The sequence below is a fragment of the Aquarana catesbeiana genome, linkage group LG12 (assembly GCF_042186555.1).
Source record: "Aquarana catesbeiana isolate 2022-GZ linkage group LG12, ASM4218655v1, whole genome shotgun sequence".
NCBI classification, from domain to species: domain Eukaryota; kingdom Metazoa; phylum Chordata; class Amphibia; order Anura; family Ranidae; genus Aquarana; species Aquarana catesbeiana.
Genome location: NC_133335.1, coordinates 86,395,942 through 86,414,988, shown reverse-complemented (window position 1 = coordinate 86,414,988; position 19,047 = coordinate 86,395,942). Strand labels below are relative to the sequence as shown.

At 43.8% G+C, this 19,047-nt stretch overlaps 1 protein-coding gene across 6 annotated transcripts in view; it reads left to right on the top strand.

Annotated features, from left to right (window-relative positions):
- LLGL2 (LLGL scribble cell polarity complex component 2) overlaps positions 1–19,047 on the top strand; it is a 156,489-nt gene that overhangs the window by 34,206 nt on the left and 103,236 nt on the right. For 4 of the 6 annotated variants that reach the window (XM_073608170.1, XM_073608171.1, XM_073608168.1 and 1 more), the window contains exons 2-3: positions 11,770–11,872; positions 18,261–18,358. In XM_073608170.1, coding sequence (XP_073464271.1) covers positions 11,798–11,872; positions 18,261–18,358 — 173 coding nt within the window. In that variant the 5' untranslated portion in view covers positions 11,770–11,797. Of the gene's footprint in view, positions 1–6,185; positions 6,208–11,769; positions 11,873–18,260; positions 18,359–19,047 lie in introns of those variants that run through there. The other 2 variants (XM_073608172.1, XM_073608173.1) reach the window with 2 other exon arrangements.

Below are 19,047 nucleotides of genomic sequence, written 5' to 3'. Positions count from 1 at the left end.
GTATCGTTGGTAATCAGTAGATCCATTAATGCTTTATTTCTAGTTGGTGCGTCTACCATCTGAACCTCGAAACTGTCCTGTGAGCCTTAGACGAATGCGTGGTTTCCTCCGTCCAGTCTGTCTGGATAATTAAAATCCCCCATTTTGATAACACATCCCATCCTTGCTGCTAATTCAACTTGTGATAGGAGATCCATCCCCCCCCTCAGGTTAGGGGGCCTATAGCATACTCCCAGTATTATTTTCCCCTTTGGTTCATCCCTTTTGGAGCTCTATCCATAAGGATTCCACCTCCGCCCTAGCTCCATGTCATCTTTCACTTGTACATTATTCTTGATATATAGGCATACCCATCCCCCTTTTTTACCCTCTCTATCTCTGCGATAAAGGGTATTCCCTTGAATGGTTGCCAGCCAATCATGAGAGCTGCTCAGGACTCTGAAATTCCCACAAAATCCAAATCCTCCTTGTACAACAGGATCTCTAGTTCATCCATCTTGTCCTCCAGGCTCCTGGCATTGGTGAACATGCCACGTAGTTTAGACCGGTCGCATACTATCCTCTTATTGGGTGTTCCGAGATTGCAACTAGTTGCTATACTTACCTTGGGTTTATGAGCTTTAGTCAACCTACCAATAATGCCCCCAATGCTACCCTCTGGAATTTGTTCCGCGCTGACTATCTCTACCTCTGGGGCACCCCCTGTCACCTAGTTTAAAAACCCCTCTAACTTTTTGGCCATCTTTACTCCCAGCTGATCTGCACCCTCCTCATTTTAGGTGCAGTCCGTCTCTTCTATAGTACTGGTGATCGACTGAGATGTCGTCCCAGTCCTCCAGGAACCCAAACCCCTGGTCGTTAAGTCATTAAGGTTTTGAGGCTGATGTTTGGTAACTTGAACCTTCAGCTCCCTTCACATATTTTCTATGGGATTAAGGTCTGGAGACTGGCCACTCCAGGACCTTAATGTGCTTCTTCTTAAACTACTCCTTTTGTTGCCTTGGCCGTGTGATTTGGGTAATTGTCATGCTGGAATACCCGTCCACTACCTATTTTCAATGCCCTGGCTGAGGGAAGGAGGTTCTCACCCGGTACATGGCCCCCTCCATCATCTCTATTGATGCGGTGAAGTTGTCCTGTCCCCTTTGCAGAAAAACCCCCCAAAGCATAATGTTTCCACCTCCATGTTGGATGGTGGGGATGGTGTTCTTTGGGGCATAGGCAGCATTTCGCCTCCAAACACGGCGAGTTGAGTTAATGCTAAAGAGCTCAATTTTGGTCTCATCTGACCACAGCATTTTCTCCCAGTTCTCCTCTGAATCATTCAATGTTCATTAGCAAACTTCAGACGGGGCCTGTACATGTGCTTTCTTAAGTAGTGGGACCTTACGGGCGCTGCATGATTTTAGTCCTTCACGGCATAGTGTGTTACCAATTGTTTTCTTGGTGATTGGTCCCAGCTGCCTTAAGATCATTGACCAGATTTTTTTTTTTTTTAATTGGCTATGTTTAATAGCTCTCCAGAATTTCTCTGCTGAACTTGGTGTACCAAAATGTCCCCTCAATGCTGTTCAGAATGCTCTGCGTGAAGAGAACTATTTCTACATACATGCTATAGGTGGATGCATGGTGCTATATTTTACCAGATGTACTTTTTTTATTGTATATTTTTCAGGTATTTTCATAGTAAAGGTAAGTTCAAACAATTAACCGGTTAATACATCTTTAACCCTTTCACTGCCAGCGTTTTAATTTTTTTTTTTTTTTTTTTTTTTTTTTTTGTTTTAAAAAATGCAAACTCTTTAGACCTGAAGATTACTTTAAACCCCCAAAACATAACGACCAAATGTTGCTGGGGTGTGTGTAAGTGATCAGGCGGCTTGCATCTGACGGTGGACTTGCGAGAGTTGCACACAGTGTGTGTACACTGCTGCTGAAAAACTTGCACAGGCAGCTAAGAAGCTTTTATTGGAGAAGAGACCTACAGTCTCTTCAATAAAAGCCTGTTAGCATTTTATAGTTCACTTCAAAATACATGTCGCTCTAGCCTGGTGATAAGTAGTTTCAGTGAGCTGTCTGCAAAAGAGCATCCAATCAGCATTCATCTATTAGTGATCTGATTGTAAACAGTGTGTTCTGGTGTGGATACCAACAGATATTAGAAGTCAAGTCCAGACTCTACCTGTAAACGAAATTTCTATTTTGAGTGCACTAACTTTTATTACTGTAATGCTCATGAATCCTTGAAGAAACACGATTTTTGTTTTGCCCTGTGAGCTCCAGACATTGTTTATAACAGCAGTGACTTGTTAACATGAAAGCGAAGTCTTGTGTGCACAAAGAATTCTGTTACAGAAACAAGAAGAAACCCAAACACAATGTGTGCACTGCCACTGTAAATCAAGAGGTATTTATTCTTCAATGGCATAGAGAGAGCCGCAGGAATGAGTTTGCTGAATAAAAGTGGAAATGGAGGGGAGGGGGTTGTAGGTCTCTGTACCAGAGGAGTCCTATTTTTAGGACTCTTTACGTGCTCAGCCAAAATATGTCTACTTCACTAGTGACAAGGGGAGATGTTGAATAAAACTGTGCCCAGCTTGGAGAATGACAGTTCCAATTGCCATCCAATGCGATTTAGAACATTGTTAGATTAGCAGTGACAATGCTATTTTTGAAAGAATGCAATCTTCTATCATATTTTTTTTAAAATTGAAGTCACTCTTGCAAACATGCACTACCAAATGCCTGCTTGACTCTGTGAAGCGTGCTGGGCTTTCTATAGGAAAGTTCAGCACTGTCTGCATGAATTTGGCAGTCCTTGCATAACTGACTTTTAACCACTTCAGCTCTGGAAAGTCTACCCCCCCCCCCCCTTCATGACCAGGCCATTTTTTTACAATACGGCACTGCATTATTTTAACTGACAATTGCACTGTCATGCAACACTGTGTCCAAATAAAATCTATCCTTCTTTTTTTTTATTTTTTATTTTTTTTGCGCTATAAACAAAACGTGTATGTAAAAATATGTACAAAGTACAAAATATGTATTCTGCGTCAATTTTTTTTTGTAAACAAAGATCCCAATAAGCGTATATAGATTGGTTTGCGCAAAAGTTATATCGTCTACAAAATATGGGATATATTTAGGGAATTTTTATTTATTTTTACTAGTAATGGTGGCGATTAGCGACTTACAGCGGGACTGCGATTAGCATGGCGGACAAAAATCGGACACCTGACACTTTTTTGGGAACCAGTGACACTAATCGTGATCAGTGCTCAAAATATGCACTGGAGTTGTAAAGGCAGAAGGTTTTTTATCTTAATGCATTTTGTGCATTAAGATAAAAAACCTTCTGTGTGTAGCAGCCTCCCCAGCACCCCCTAATTACCTACCTGAGCCCATCTCTCTCCAGCCATGTCCACAATCCCCTCAGCCATCCAAGACATTCCTCTTGATTGGCTGAGACAGAGCAGTGGCACCATTGGCTCTCGCAGCTGTCAATATCAGTCAGCCAATTGGGGGAGAGAGGGGGCTGGGCCAGGTTGGGGTTCCATGTCTGAATGGATACATGGAGCTCTGACTTTGCTACAGGGGGCACCCAAGCCATCTGCTGCCTGAGGGGCACTCAAAGGAGGGAGGGCCAGGAGAGCAGAAGAGGGACCCGTGAAGAGGAGGTTCCGGGCTGCTCTGTGCAGTTGGTTTTGCACAGAAGAGGTAAGTATAACATGTTTGGTTTAAAAAAAAAAAAAAAAAAAAAAAAAGCATTTACAATCGCTTTAAGTGTACTGTGGGAGGTGCTTTTACTAGTGGAAGGCAAGGATCAGTGTTCCTGTTTACAGGAACACAGGATCCATGCCTTCTGTACTGACAGAATGGCAATTGGTCTTGTTTACATGGGCAGACTGCCATTCTGCCTGTGTACAGAACAATCAGCGGGTGTCGGTGGACATCGAGTCTGTGGGACACACTTTTCAGCTCTTGCAGCAGGAGCAAGCCACCGGCAGTGGGCACTCGAGCCCAAAACATGGAAGTGCAGAATCGCTACTGTATATATGTGTTCTGCTTCTGGACAACATTGAGAAGTGCATGTGCATAATGTGGGGTACACACTATCAGAAAATCGTTGATTCGCAGCAAGTCTGAATCCAGGAAGAAAAAGGGGTTCTGATGATGCGCAGTCTTTTTGTTTCTGATTTTTCTGGTACGAAAACTGTACACATTAGGTGAAAATTGTTTGTTCTGTACATGTACGAAAAAAATTGTGTTTGTCCCTTTTTGGAACGGAAGGTCAGAATCAGCTGTTGATAGTTGTGTACACCTTATCGGAAAATTGTACGATCGTTCCTTGGACAAAAATGTTTGCCCAATTTTCTTATAGTGTGTATGAGCCCTAAGGCTAGGTACTCCTTTTTCTTGGCTGGGAGTAATTTAACAATTATAAAATTTGTTCACATTAGACTTGGTAACAATTTTCCATACTTGTCCTTGGTTTTTGCTCCCTCGTTGAAACTGGTTATCAAGTTGCCCACGTTTAGTTAATCGAACAAACAATATGGAGACAACCGATTTCGAAAGGCATTCTGCAGGTATAAGGCCAGCTTAAAGTGGAACTAAACCCAGCGATAAAGCAGTTACACTTCCAGCACATGCCAGCAATGTAACTGTCACATTGGTTGTACTTTCAACCTGTCAAGCCATCATCTCTTTTGTATATTTTAGGGATGGAGGTGCGTCACTGGTGACATCAGACCTTTTCCCTTTCTTCTATGTCAAGCAATCAAATGGCTGGTATCATAACTTATCACATGTGCAGCATCATGGCAGTTGAAGATCAGAGGCCAAGATGGCAGATTCCTTGGCTGAAAACAATAGGGTTTAGTTCTGCTATAAGTCTGCGTTTCTCAGAACTGTTTTACAATTCTGTCAGACATGGACTGCTAATGACATGGGTTTTATCAAATAAAAAAAAAAAAAAAGATGCTAACGTTACGGAAGATTAAATATCAATATTTGCAATATCTGTCTGTAGTTACAATGGAACATTGATGTGTATTGATTGTGTGGTGTCGTGTAATGCTGCGTGCGTCATGCAGCCCTCTACTCCTAGCTACTGGTGGTGCATGCTTATTTTAATGCTTTCTAGATAAGATGATGCTAAAGAAAATTTGGTTTTGGGTGTGTCTGCTGGAAATCTGATGCTTCATGAATCAAATTGTATGGAATTTTGTTGCTATTACAGTTTTTAGCTATGGTTGTGTAGAAGGAGGTAGGTGGTTAATATCTTTTTTGGTTCCTGTGGATGGGGTGAAGGTTCAGTGTGCTCAGCTGTCTGGAAGTTAATGATTAACATGTACAAGTGACCAACTCTATATGTTGTATGCCTTGCCTCTGATAGAGCTGATCCCCTGGGATGGCATTACACTCGTGTGTGTTTTTGTGGCAGGGAGGTTTAATGTAAAATGTAGAACGAATATTGATCAGCGTTTAGAAGTTATCCATTTAAATCTAGTTCAGGGTATTGACGATACAGTATAAATTGAAATTCTGTTTGGCCTTGTTCTGTTTGCATCCGCTTTTTAATTGCTGTAATACTAACCAGTGTTTTTATAATGTACATTTATCCTCTGTAGTAGTGTAGTCATTTTCCAAAACATGAGCTTTCACTCTGGCAAAGCCTTCAAGGCATCGTATACACGATTTTTATGTTTTATATTGTTGGGGTATTGTAGTAAGGCTTCATGTACACTGCTGCTGGTAAATTGACGTTTTAGGAGTAGTTGGGCTTTTTTTTTTTTTTCTGCTGCCCCTGAACTCTCCTCTGTTTATCTTATCACTACATGTACACAGGGTCCTTGATGGTTGGTTGTTTACTGACGCCTTCATGGTAGCACACAGTGGGTTGTGACTCCGCCCCCATAACCTGACAGGATTGGTTAACTATAAATTTGAAGGGGAGACACCCCGCTGCATTCTTCTTCTTCTTTTTTTTTTTTTTTTTTTTTTTTTGTCCTCACCTGACAGATTGGGATGAACAAGGTATCTCCTATTTACAAGATCAAGGAAAAAGCCTCTTGCCGCACTCGCCCCAGCAGGTTCAAGCCTCTCCTGTTTGGAAGTCCCTCCTGTACAGTCTCTAAAGGAGCTTCTATGGAGGGAACCCCCATTCTGGTGGTCTCAGGGGGCGTCTGGATATCTGGCACAGTAAGCTTTAAAAAAGCTTCACATTTTTGCAGTGGTCTCCTCTCTCCTGCCTGCCCTTTTCTCTTCCATTTATTATTGTTCCCCTGCTTAGGGGATTGCTGGTCCTTGTTGTCCGCCGCCTGTAGGAGCCGCCATGGCCGCCGTACACTTCCCCTCCGCTATGCACACATGCAGAGCTAGGTTATTGCCTATGACAGGCTTTGTCCTTCTCCAAAATGGTGCCGGGATACTCGGGACGCTACTGCGCATGCGCGGGAGTGTCATTTTGCCGCAACTGCGGCGCCAGTTTTAAAAACACAGCCTTTCCTGTGTATTTGCTATAGCTGCTTAGGGAAACTGGATTTCGCTCCTGCTTTGACAGAACTTCTTCAGCAACTCGGGTAAGTCATACCTTCTGCCCCCAGGCTCTCTCCAGCCCTTCCTTTTTCAAAAAAATAAACTTTTTTTCTTTTTATTCTTGTTTGGGCTGCCTATCACTACATTATGGAGACCACTGCCCACGCAGACCACCATCAGCAAACTAAGTAAGAGGCCGTCCATCATGGGTAAGTATTGCAAAAGGGGAGAAAAAAAGAGAGCCGGACCACTAACGCTGCGTTTTGGCAGCCCTACCAGGTCAAGAGCCGCAAGTTCCAGGCATGGAAGAAGATCGAGTCATGCTTCAAGCAGGAGGTCCCGCAGTTCAAGATCTTCCTCCCGCCACCGAAGACATAGCCGCTTATGCCATAGTCAGTCACGCCGCAGACAATCACCTTCATCACACCGCCAGAGCCGCCACACCCGTCCTGCAGCAAACGCTTGCTGGGTAAGCGGCGCGCCGGCCTTGCCAGATAAACTAGGCTGCCGATCATGCTTCAATGAAGCAACAAAGGAAAAAGAATCAGACGCAAGGGTGGCTACGGAGCTCATAAGAGAATCTGTACGAGAATCCATACTGGAGACAACGGCACCGCTAATGGATAGGCCTGCTCCCAGCACATCGTCGGCAGACTTCCATCACACCCAAGCGTCAGAATCTTCCTCCAGAGATGAGGATCAGGAGATGTCCGCAGGCTTCGATTTTTTTTTTTTTTTTTTTTTTTTTTTTTTTTCCCCCCTAGTTGAACCTTTTGCAAAATCAGTTAAGGAAGTGATCGGCTGGGAAGAAGATAAAGTGGAACCGCAAAAAGTTTGAAAATACTTCCCAAATTTAAAAAAGGATCCAGAATACTTCCCTTTTTATAGGTGAACTGGAAGATCTAATTTAAAGATGAGTGGGAAAGATCTGATAAGCGGTCCAGTCTCGCCAACAGACTGGCGAAGATGTACCCCTTGAAAGAGTCTAAAGTCAATTCGTTGATTTAACGCTCCTGTCGTCGACTCCTCCTTGATGCGTTTTGCCCGGCATGTCACTCTGCCAATCGAGGACGCAGTTTCCTTTCGGGACGTTCTTTATCGAAAATTGGATCTGGAATTGAAGAAAGCATATTCCACGGCCGGGGGCGCTTGCAGGCCAGTGATTACCACAGCGGCAGTAGCTAAAGCCATCTCAGGATGGGCAACCAGGGAGGAGAAAGACCTTCAAGACTGCACTGAACTGGGAAAAATAATCTCCTTTCTTCAGGAAATTAAGTTGGCAGGCGACTTTGTGGCAGAAGCCTCAGTTGATATTATAAGGTCTTCAGCAAGATCCATGCTAGCCTCAGTCACGGCAAGAAGGGCCTTGTGGCTGAAACCGTGGATAGCCGATACTGCATCCAAAACAAACTGGTGCAGACTCCCATACGATGGCTCAAACCTGTTTGGGTCTAAATTGGACTCTCCAAAGTAACAGGAGGGAAGTCGGGTTTAATTCCCTCCGACAGGAGACCCAAGGACCAAAAGGGTCCGTCCTACAGACGCAACCTTCCCCATAAATACAGGGAAGCTAAATCCTACTGTCCCGGTAGGGAATTTAGAAGGGACTGGAAAAATGCAAGGCCTTCCTTCCTAAGGATGCAGAAGTCCAAGACTACCCAGGCAGGAGAGCAGCAGAAGTCCTTTTGAAGATTCGCCTGCCCACCCGGCACAGGTTGGTGCCAGGCTCAAAAACTTCATACAGATCTGGTCAAGTCATGTAAAGGATCTTTGGACACTATCCACAATCAGATTTGGACACAAATGGAAGTTTATGGGCAGACTCCTGGGAAATCACTTCCAATTAACCAGACTGCCTTCCTCGCTAAACAAAAGGAGGTTACTAATAAAATATGTAGCAGAATTGAAGCAAAAAGGTGCAATTCTAGAAGTTCTATCATGTCAAAAGGGGAGGGTTTTCTACTCCCCCCATATTTTTGGTAAAGAAGACAGGAGACTTGCGGCCTGTATTGGATTTAAAAAATCTCAACAGAAACCTCAAAATAGAGGCTTTCAAGATGGAAAGCCTCCAGTCCGTACTTCTGGCAGTGAACCTGGGCGACTGGATGCTAAAGTTTCTCCGATTTGCCATCAACCAATATCACTTCCAATTCCAGTGCCTCCCATTCGGCATCTCTTTGGCTCCCAGGACGTTCACCAAGGTCCTGCTACCCTTGGTTGCATTCCTCAGAGAAGAGGGACTTCGAATTCACCATTACTTGGACGATATCCTGCTTTTAGCAGAAAATCGGGAAACTTTGCTGTGTCATCGGAAAATTCTACTCGCGACTCTCCAAGACTTCGGTTGGCTAGTCAGTTGGAAGAAGAGCAGTTTGCAACTCTCTCAAAATATGGTATTTCTGGGAGCGGATCTGAACACCAAATTGAACAGGGTACAACTCCCTCAGGAGAAAGTTCAGCCTCTAATACATAAGATGTGGAGATTGTCAGCAAGGCATCAACCAGCCAGAACCTGTTTGAGTGTGCTAGGATCCATGTCTGCAACTCTACCCATGGTGCAGTGGTCACAATGGCACATGAGAGTCCTGCAAAACTCCTTTCTAATGCAGTGGGATGGAGTATCGATGCATTATACCATTCCCATTTCCAGATCAATGAAGCAATCTGTATGGTGGCGGACACTCGAGCAACCTCAGAAGATACAGCCAATAGTTCCACCAGAACCGGAAGTAGTCACTTCGGATGCCTGTCAAAACGGTTGGGGAGCCCACTTTCGAAATCAAGCAGCTCAGGCCTGATGGCAGTTCCAGGCCTAGGGTGTAGTATCGAATATACTAGAGATCAGGGCAGCTTTCCAGGCTCTCATGGCATTTGCACAAGTCCTGAGAGGGAAGAATGTGCTTATCCGGATGGACAACAGAGTGGCAGTGTCCTATATCCAGAAGCCGGGGGGTACCGAGAGTCACACGCTGATGGAGGAAGTCCGTCCTGTCTTGGAATGGGCACAAGCACACCTAACAGATTTAAGGGCAGTGTATGTCCCTGCGGCACAGAACATGTTAGATGACTATCTGAGTCGAGAGACACTCTCGAACAACAAATGATCCTTGAGCCTCCAGGCCTTTTCCCTTCTTACGGAGACTTGGGGAATGCCAGAGGTCGACTTAGCGGCCACACCTATGAATGCCAAGTGTCGGAGTTTCCTGTCAAGAGCGTCATTCCCATCAGCCGAGGGAATAGATTGTCGGTCTCTGTCTAATTCACCCATGGAACTTCAAGTTGGGGTACATATTCCCTCCAACCCCGCTAATTGCGAGGTTCCTGTCCAGGCTCCGGAGAGCTTGAGCCACAGTGATCGCTGTAATCCCACTTTGGCCGAGAAGACCGTGGTTTACGACCCTATTGCGACCCTATTGCTATCTCAAGGCCAATTCCTACACCCAGCTCCGGAGAAGTTGCTTCAGATGGCCTGGAAGTTGAAAGGGCCAGCTTAAGGGAACAAGGCTATTTTCAGGAAGTAATATCAACCCTGATGCAAGCCAGGAAAAATACCACCAACACCACCTATACAAGAATTTGAAGCAAGTTCTTTTCCATGGCACAGCAGAAGGGATGGAATCCCATTTCCCCAGAGCCTCCTCAAATTCTAGAGTTCCTCCAATCGGGAGTTGCCAAAGGCTTAAGTTCAAGTACCCTTAAGGTACATGTATCCGCTTTGTCTGCCAAAACAGGCACTAGGTGGGCATTACACCCTCTGGTAATCCAATTCCTGAGGGCCTGTCTGAAGATCAAACCTCCCAAGAAACCAGTTTTCCCATTATGGGACCCCTCAGTAGTTCTCGATGCCTTCACCAATCCTCCTTTTACTCCTTCTGAATCAACCGCACTGTGGGATCTAACTCTGAAACTGTCTTTTCTTATTGCAATTACATCAGCAAAGAGGGTATCTAAGATCCAAGCACTGATGGCATCGGAACCTTACTTGGTGTTTTCCTGAGAGTGGTACTGAGACCTTCAGACCACTTCATCCCGAAGGTAGCAACTTCCTTCCACTACAACCAAGACATTGTCTTACCACCCTTTACTAATCAAGGCGAACCTCATCCACTGGATGTGTTAAAAACAGCCATCGTTAGTTACCTTGCGGCTACAACTCATTTCAGGAAGACTGATTGCCTCATGGTCGTTCCCCATGGAAACAGACGAGGTCAAGCTGCTACCTCATGTACTATCGCCTCCTGGTTAGTCAAATCCATCAAGAAGGCATACTCCATTCGCCATCTGGCAATTCCTGAAGGCATCAGGGCTCACTCAACCAGGGCAGTGGCTACCTCCTGGGCAGCATATTGCAGGGTCTCACTGGAGACTATTTGCAAAGCAGCGACTTGGTCCTCCAGACACACATTCATTTCTCACTATAGAGTGGACTCTACTCACTTGACTATGACAGACTTTGGTAGATCCTTTGCGGAGCCAATTCTTCCGCATTATAAGGAATAAATATTTTCTTACACCCACCAGACTGGCGAGTGATTTCCCTGTGCGTGCTGCCATGAAGGCGTCAGGAAAACGGAAAATTGTATACTCCCCTTTCCGTAATTTTCCTTTCCTGACGCATCTTCATGGCAGCACACAGAAACCCACCCCGTTTTATGGTGATATATTTAGAGAATGCAGCGGGGGGGTCTCCCCTTCAAATTTATAGTTAACCAATCCTGTCAGGTTGTGGGGGCGGAGTCACAACCCAGTGTGTGCTGCCATGAAGATGTGTCAGGAAAGGAAAATTACGGAAAGATGAGTATACAATTTTCCATTTTCTAGGCAGTTGAGTTTAGAAAGCAAGAAATGCGGAAAGCAAAAAATGCGTTCAGGACAGATGTTCAGAGGCATTTAAAACGCCAAATGCCTGTAACAGCTTGTAAACAAGGTAACTCGAGTTTAGCCACATTTTTGTTTACAGGCTTTTTAAATGGAGATTTTTTTTTTTTTTTTTTTGACTATTTGAAGAAGGGGGAAAAAGGGGGGGGGGACGCAAACACGGCAAAATGGATGTTTTTAAATGTCGGTTACTATCTGTCATGTTAAATTGTTCAAGATAGCATTTAAAACGTCCCGTGTACATTGAGCCTTAGTGTGTGGTTTTTATTAATTTTTTTTTTTTTTTGTGAAGTGGTGGTTGTCAGACTTTTTTCTAATTTGTTTTGTTCCATTTTGTTCATTTTTAAGGGCCGCACTGAGCTCAGGAGCTGCAGAGATGAAGCGCTTCCTACGTTCTGGTCAGGACTCTGTGAGGGAGAGACTCAAACGGGACTTGTTTCAATTCAACAAGGTGATGTAAATACAGAAGAGCAACCCCCCAGCAGGTTAATGGGAGTCCTTTGACTGATCTTGAAAGCACTCAGGTCTACCATTGGTTTTCAGTGCCCAGCTGTACATGGGTCTCACTATGCAGAGTGAAAGGATTATGATGCCTCATTTAACCATGATTTAGAAGATTTTTTTTTTTTTTTTTTTCCCCTGGCTGCTGTAAAATGGTAGCCAGCACTCCTTCTTTCTTTCCCTTTTTTTTTTTTCCCTGGCTGCTGTAAGATGGTAGCCAGCACTCCTTCTTCTTTCTTTCCCTTTTTTTTTTTTTTCCCCTGGCTGCTGTAAAATGGTAGCCAGCACTCCTTCTTTCTTTCCCTTTTTTTTTTTTTTTTTTCCCCTGGCTGCTGTAAAATGGTAGCCAGCACTCCTTCTTTCTTTCCCTTTTTTTTTTTTTTCCCTGGCTGCTGTAAAATGGTAGCCAGCACTCCTTCTTTCTTTCCCTTTTTTTTTTTTTTTTTTTTTTTTTTTTTCCCTGGCTGCTGTAAAATGGTAGCCAGCACTCCTTCTTTCTTTTTCCTTCTTTTTTTTTTTTTTTTTTTTAAGGGCACTGCAGGTATCTTGTATTTTGTAATACTGATAGCGTGAAACCTTTTTGTTAGTGATTCTTCGCTGTGTTGCTGTGTGATCCTATCAGCACATGGAAATAAGTTCTACCATTTACTTTTCAGTATAGTGCTCCTGCAGCCGAAATAGTCATAGCTATGTCTATTTAGTGAGGCAGTGAAGTTCCTGAACCCACATGGTTTGGTTACCTTGCATTCCAATGAGCCAAAAGTAGTCAGCCCTTGTCTATATACAAATTCCTGAGCTCTCTTCTCATCCCTGACTGCAGAGATAGAACACAAAACATGACTGCTACCCCTGGCTGCTGCATTTACAAGTGTTAATGGCATTCCTTAGTTGCTCTTTAATGGTAAGAGCCTTTCACTAAACTATCAGTAAAAGGGTTAACCACACATCAGCGAATGTCATGGGAGTTGGTGGCCAAGCTCTGTGTCATGCCCTTCCTGGCAGTGACTCAATTTGTTTGCTTGTGATGGGCAAGTTTAGGCTGGCATACAAACCAGCTTTTCTTGTTCCTGAAGGAAGATGAAAATGTGCACAGGATCACAGCAAACTTGTTTGGCACAATCCCTGAAATGGTATTATGAGTACATGAATGGGTTCAGAGAACGGGTTATTATTTGGGATAGCGTTGCTCAGCATAGTGCAGTAGCAGGCTTTTACAAGGCGCTGAGGGGTAGCGCGTATGACTATATACTACTGGGAGTCTCTCATATTCAGGTCAGCCTAGTCCTCGTCTGGAACACAATGCACTCTGCAGATGGCTTCTCATGTAATTGAATTTTACAGCTTTTAGGCACCAAGAATGGTGGTTGCACTGACATGCACATCATTACAGTGTCTTCCTTGTGTATGGAATATGATCATGATTATGTTATGAGGGGAATACAAAGCATGACACTAGATTGTGACTGACAGCCTCAAGGAAGCAGACATCGTCCAGATGTAGTGATTTTTTTTTTTTTTTCTTTTTTGAGTCTTTTACACTTGAGTGCTTAAGTGTACATGCATTTTTAATATCCATTTTTTTGTTTTATATATGTATTTTCTGTATATGTTAACCACAATTATTTATAGTACTTTTTACTTGCTTTGCTGGAGACTGCCTCAAAAGTCCATTTGTTTTTAAAGTCCAAGTTTGCTTTTAGTGAAGCTGTCTTTCCCTCCAACCCCTCAGTGGAAGCCACATAGCTAAACACTTGCCTTCTCATCCTGCTTCAGAGATTTCACTGGGCAGCTCTGGGCACCACTACTGCACAGCCTTGGCAAAAAAAAATCCTGGTTGTGTCCTGTATCTACTAGGCCACATTTGAGCAGGCACAAAAGCCCAATCATTGAAAATGGCTGCCATGCTTGTGTTTCTCACAGAAAAAGGTTCATGCACCTTTTTCAAAACGTGGCCCACAGGGAAATCGCATGGCCATTTTGCCCGTATAATTTCCCTTTTTGGTTCCTACACCTGCAAACGTGCTGCGTTTTTACATCCATGGGGGTACCTTTCCACGCGCTTTCTCACAGAAGCGCATTTTCACCGTGGGTGGTGTGAAACGCATAGTTGTGACTCGAGGCTGTTTTCATATTCCTCTTGATGGCTGGGGCTGCTGGGAGTACAACTTCAGCCTTATTTATTTCTTACAGGTACTTTTATATAGTGCCGTCAATTTTATATAGCATTTTACATACCGTATATACTCGAGTATAAGTCGACCCGAATATAAGTCGAGGCCCCTAATTTACCACTAAAAACTGGGAAAAACTTATTGACCCAAGTATAAGACGAGGGTGAGAAATGCAGCAGCTACTGTAAGTGGAAAAAGAGGGTCAACAATGCCCATTTGCAGCTGCATGCCTCACTGTGTCCTGTGCAGCCTACCTGCATGTGTCCCTGTGCATGTGTCCCTGTGGCGATCTCCATCCTCCCTGTGGCGATCTCCATCCTCCCTGTGGCGATCTCCATCCTCCCTGTGGCGATCTCCATCCTCCCTGTGGCGATCTCCATCCTCCCTGTGGCGATCTCCATCCTCCCTGTGGCGATCTCCATCCTCCCTGTGGCGATCTCCATCCTCCCTGTGGCGATCTCCATCCTCCCTGTGGCGATCTCCATCCTCCCTGTGGCGATCTCCATCCTCCCTGTGGCGATCTCCATCCTCCCTGTGGCGATCTCCATCCTCCAATCAGCGTGTGATAATACTATTCGGCGTCCATTCCACTGCTCAAAAGCCACGCCGCCTCCTCATCTGTGATAGGCAGAACACTCCATTTCCCAGCGGTCAGCCTATCACGGACATTCTCTCATTCACATACCACGGACGAGGATAAAAATGCCCATGATAGGCTGGAATAGCCTCCGAACGGTATTATCACACGCTGGCCGCCGTCTGCCTGCATGACACGCTGATCATGTAGGCAGACGGCGGTGACTCGAGTATAAGTCGGGGGGGGGGCACTTTCAGCCTAAAAAAAAAGGCTGAAAATCTCGACTTATACTCGAGTATATACGATATATATTGTATATTCACATCAGTTTCTGCCCTCAAGGCGCTTACAATCTAAGGTCCCTAATTCATTCATACATACGCCTACTAGGTACAATTTAGACAGAAGCCAATTCACCTACCAGCAGGTCTTTGGAAATAGACTGAGGGTTGTGCTTGTGCAGGACGTGACCTGGACCTATTTGTGTGCCGCTTGACCAGCTGTAATGTTAGGATTTAGGTGGGGGGCCAAGGCGTTTAAAACTGTTTTAATCTTTGCATGTGCAAGCCGTTTAGATGTGACATACTCTTTGGGCTACATTTATGAAACATTCGTTACACAAATGTCAGAAACATTCGTACAAGCTGAATTAAATTTCACCATATGTTTTCAAATAGGCTAACTCCTGTATCCTCATCCCCATCTAGTGGCTAAAACATTGTACATTTTCTCACTGACGCTGCTTATACAGGAGTTGATCTATTCAAGAACATATGTTAAAATTTGAGTTCAGTTTGCACAAATGTTCATAGGTTCGAGCACTGAAAGTTTTGAACCCCCTTGTCAGTCATCTTAGTCATTGCTCAACTTTTATTATATTGTGTGATTACTTCTGGGTTAAGATATCCTTCCCCTGTCCTGCCTTTTGTAGTTGGTTGTTCATACTTATCTTAATACTTTGCTGCATGCTTCCCTGATAGGCGCCATACCCATAAAATAACATTGGTTGAAAATTGACTAATGCCTGTTGAGTTCAACAGAATATAAATCTTTGGTAATATTGGCTTATTGACATATCATTTTGTTCCCTTGGGCCCTGCAAAAATAATTCACTTCACTCTAGTGTTGTGTCAACGGGGGCTATGACTACCATAAAATCAATCAATAAATCCTCTCCTTCGTCATACAACTAAATATTGTGGTTTGAACAAATGACGCAGCCTCTGCTGAAAGAAATATGCAGACTGCCTTTACTGACTTCTGTCATGATCCAACCAAGTGGGTGTAGGTCTGGGTCCTATTTTTGTTAACCTTTTTTGATGCAGCCATGGAATAGTCAGTTTGGAGTATGCAGAACATTCTAGGAATACAGGGATTTATTTACTAAACTTTGGAGAGTGCAAAATCTGGTGCAGCTGTGCATTGTAGCCAAGCAGCTTCTAAGTTCAGCTTGTTCAGTTAAGCTTTGACGGAAAAAAAAAAAAAAAAAAACCTGGAAGCTGATTGGTGTCTGTGCAGAGCTGCACCAGACTTTGCACTCTCCAGTTTTAGTAAATCGCCCCCACAGCGTCCAGACGTTAATTCAGAATTTTAAAAAGTGTACCCACAAAGGCAAGGCTGGTGGGTAAATTAATTTTGCCCAAGTCTGCCTTATTTTACAGAGCCACAGGTTGCAAATACAAGCCCTGACTCTGTGCAGGGCTGCCCGTCCACATCCTAACAACCGATGAGTTTTATCAGCTGCTAAGGAGCATGTTGGGTGTCCATGCAGCATCCATGGTTTCCCCTCACCTGCCTTCATGCTCGCTCATAGGGAGGTATACGTCAGCAGGGGAGGCCGGCGGGAGACTGCCTGTGACTCTCCTCTTCCCAAAGTTCAGGTTGGATTTCTCCTCGCCTGTGCATTATGCAGGGTATCCTGGGGCTGGAAGCCAGGGGACACTCGACAGCATTCTTAGTCAGCCAAAGGTGGTGTGCAGGATCAGGGGTGTGGCCAACTTCTTCCCTCCTTGCACAGGTGGCTACTCTGGCTGATCCAGCAGCTGAAGATAGGGGAAGGAGGACAAGCAGAGATGGCAGCCATGCAAGTCTTCATCTGCAGTGGAGCACTAAGTGACTGGTGAAAAGCTTCCACATCAGGAATTCTATCCATCTGCTCACTGACTGCCCTGCCACAACCTACTGCTCACTAACAACCCCCACCCCCCTCCCCTCCTTGCCCCTACATAATATTCAGTGCCCCCCCCCCCCCCCGCCCCTACATACTGCTCACTGCCACCACTACACACTGCTCACTGACCTCCCTACTCACTGACTTGAATATTGTACAGGTGCAAGGCAACTCTACGTCGCAAATTACTGACCACTGAACCTCGGCATCACAAACTACATTTTAGACTGGTGTGCCCTGAGATTGTGTATAATTTTAAGAGGGGGGGGGGCATGACTGAAAAATATTATGAAAAACTCTGCTTTATTGCTTTATTTACACCAGTGATGGAATTCAGAGAGAGACTCTGCTCCTATGAGACGGTTCTGTTCAGGGTGGATAAAAATCTACTTTTTTTTTTTTTTTTTTAATTTCCTTTTAAGATTCATTAATTAGTTTATTCAGCATGAAATGGAGCTTGGTTATATAGCATGAGGCTGTATATTCTGCAATATTTAAATTTTTGGTAAACTCCATTCAATTAATGCAAGCTGCGATAACATGCACTGCATTGATGCATTTACACAATTTCACAATAACCATGATATAAAACAAAGTTCAGGAATTTTTCCTTTTATCCCATTGTTTTGCAAATCTATGTACATCTACAAACTGTACGATTGAATTGGTACTGATATCGCTGTTTTACTAACCTGACCACTTATTCTAAACAGGAAACCTTCATTTTGTTTGCAAATATTAAAGATTCTAGCTACCAACAAGAATGAGTCCCTTGCAATTAAAGAGCACCAGTCATTTCAGATCCATCATGGCAGCACCTGTTAGCGGGCATCTACTCACCTGCTGCCATGGCGTCCCTCACCATGTTGTGTCACTGCCGTATCACCAGCCATCCCATTAAAGTGAATCGGACTGTCGATGAGTCAACAGTGGGGCAGAGGAGGAGCCGTTGTGAGACAGATGACAGTTGCTCTTTAAAAATTATGATTTAAATCAATTTGATTTAAATCGAGCATTTTTACTAGTGATTTAAATCCACTTTATTTTAAATCAAATCCACCCTGGTTCTGTTCAAAGTGAACCAAAACCTAGAACGCTTCTGCTGTGCTCTTTAGCTAACTCAGTGCTCTACTTTTGTATCAAATGTTCTTCAATAAATGATATAAAGTGTAACCCTTTTCTGTGGGTTTGAGTGTAATAAGTTGCAATATTTTTACTGATGTGCCAAAACCTTTCTGAAATGGAGACTGTCTGGCACTCCGTAGACATAATACAGCTCACTTGAAGATTTAGTTCTCTCCGTTTTGTCCACGGTTTGATTTGAATTTGTCGTGCCTGCTGTAGATCATTGGTAGACGGCTCATTTTGTCGTATGGTGTTTGTAATGTGTATAGTAATTATGTCTATTTTGTTTCTACAGACTGTGGAACATGGATTTCCCCACCAGCCTAGTGCCTTGGGGTTCAGTGACTCTCTACGGCTCATGGCAATTGGAACTCGCTCGGGAGCCATCAAGGTGTATCCTTTTTCAGCTGTGCCTTAATGTATTGCCTATTTTTAGAACATATTAAAATTTGACAGTGGGATCAAAAAAGCATAAATAAACAAAATCGCATACAGTGGAGTCAATACTGTTCTTTCGTTGGTGTACTACTGGAATATTACACTAAAGTATATCAAGCTTGAGAAATCGATATTTATATATCCACAGCATATTCTGCTCTGTGCTCCAGTGGAGCTTACATCCTTAGAACGCCCACAGTCTTCATCACCCAATTCTTTTTGTTTTGTTTGTTTTTATCAATTTATTACATTTTTAGGCACAAAAACAAGGATGAAACAGAACTTCCATGTAATTGGTTTAAATGCACAACTGAAATTCATATAAATAGCTGTTTTACCTGCCAGAGTAGTTGTATTTAGTGCTGAGATTTGAACAGCTTTGCAAGAGAGCCTGGGGGACCTGACATTCTTCTACTGCAGGTAATACAAACATCATTTTGAATGATTCTGCGATATGTTGCACAATGATTCTCAACAATCATTTTTAAAGCTGAACTCCAGGAATCTGACAAAATGCACATTAGCAGTGGGGCACCCTTGCAATACAAGGGGGTAAATGCTTGTTTAGTCCAGGGGTGCAGGAATAAGGTGTATTACTTGCCCTATTCCTGACTCTGTAGGCTCCCTCCTTCTATGTGACTGGT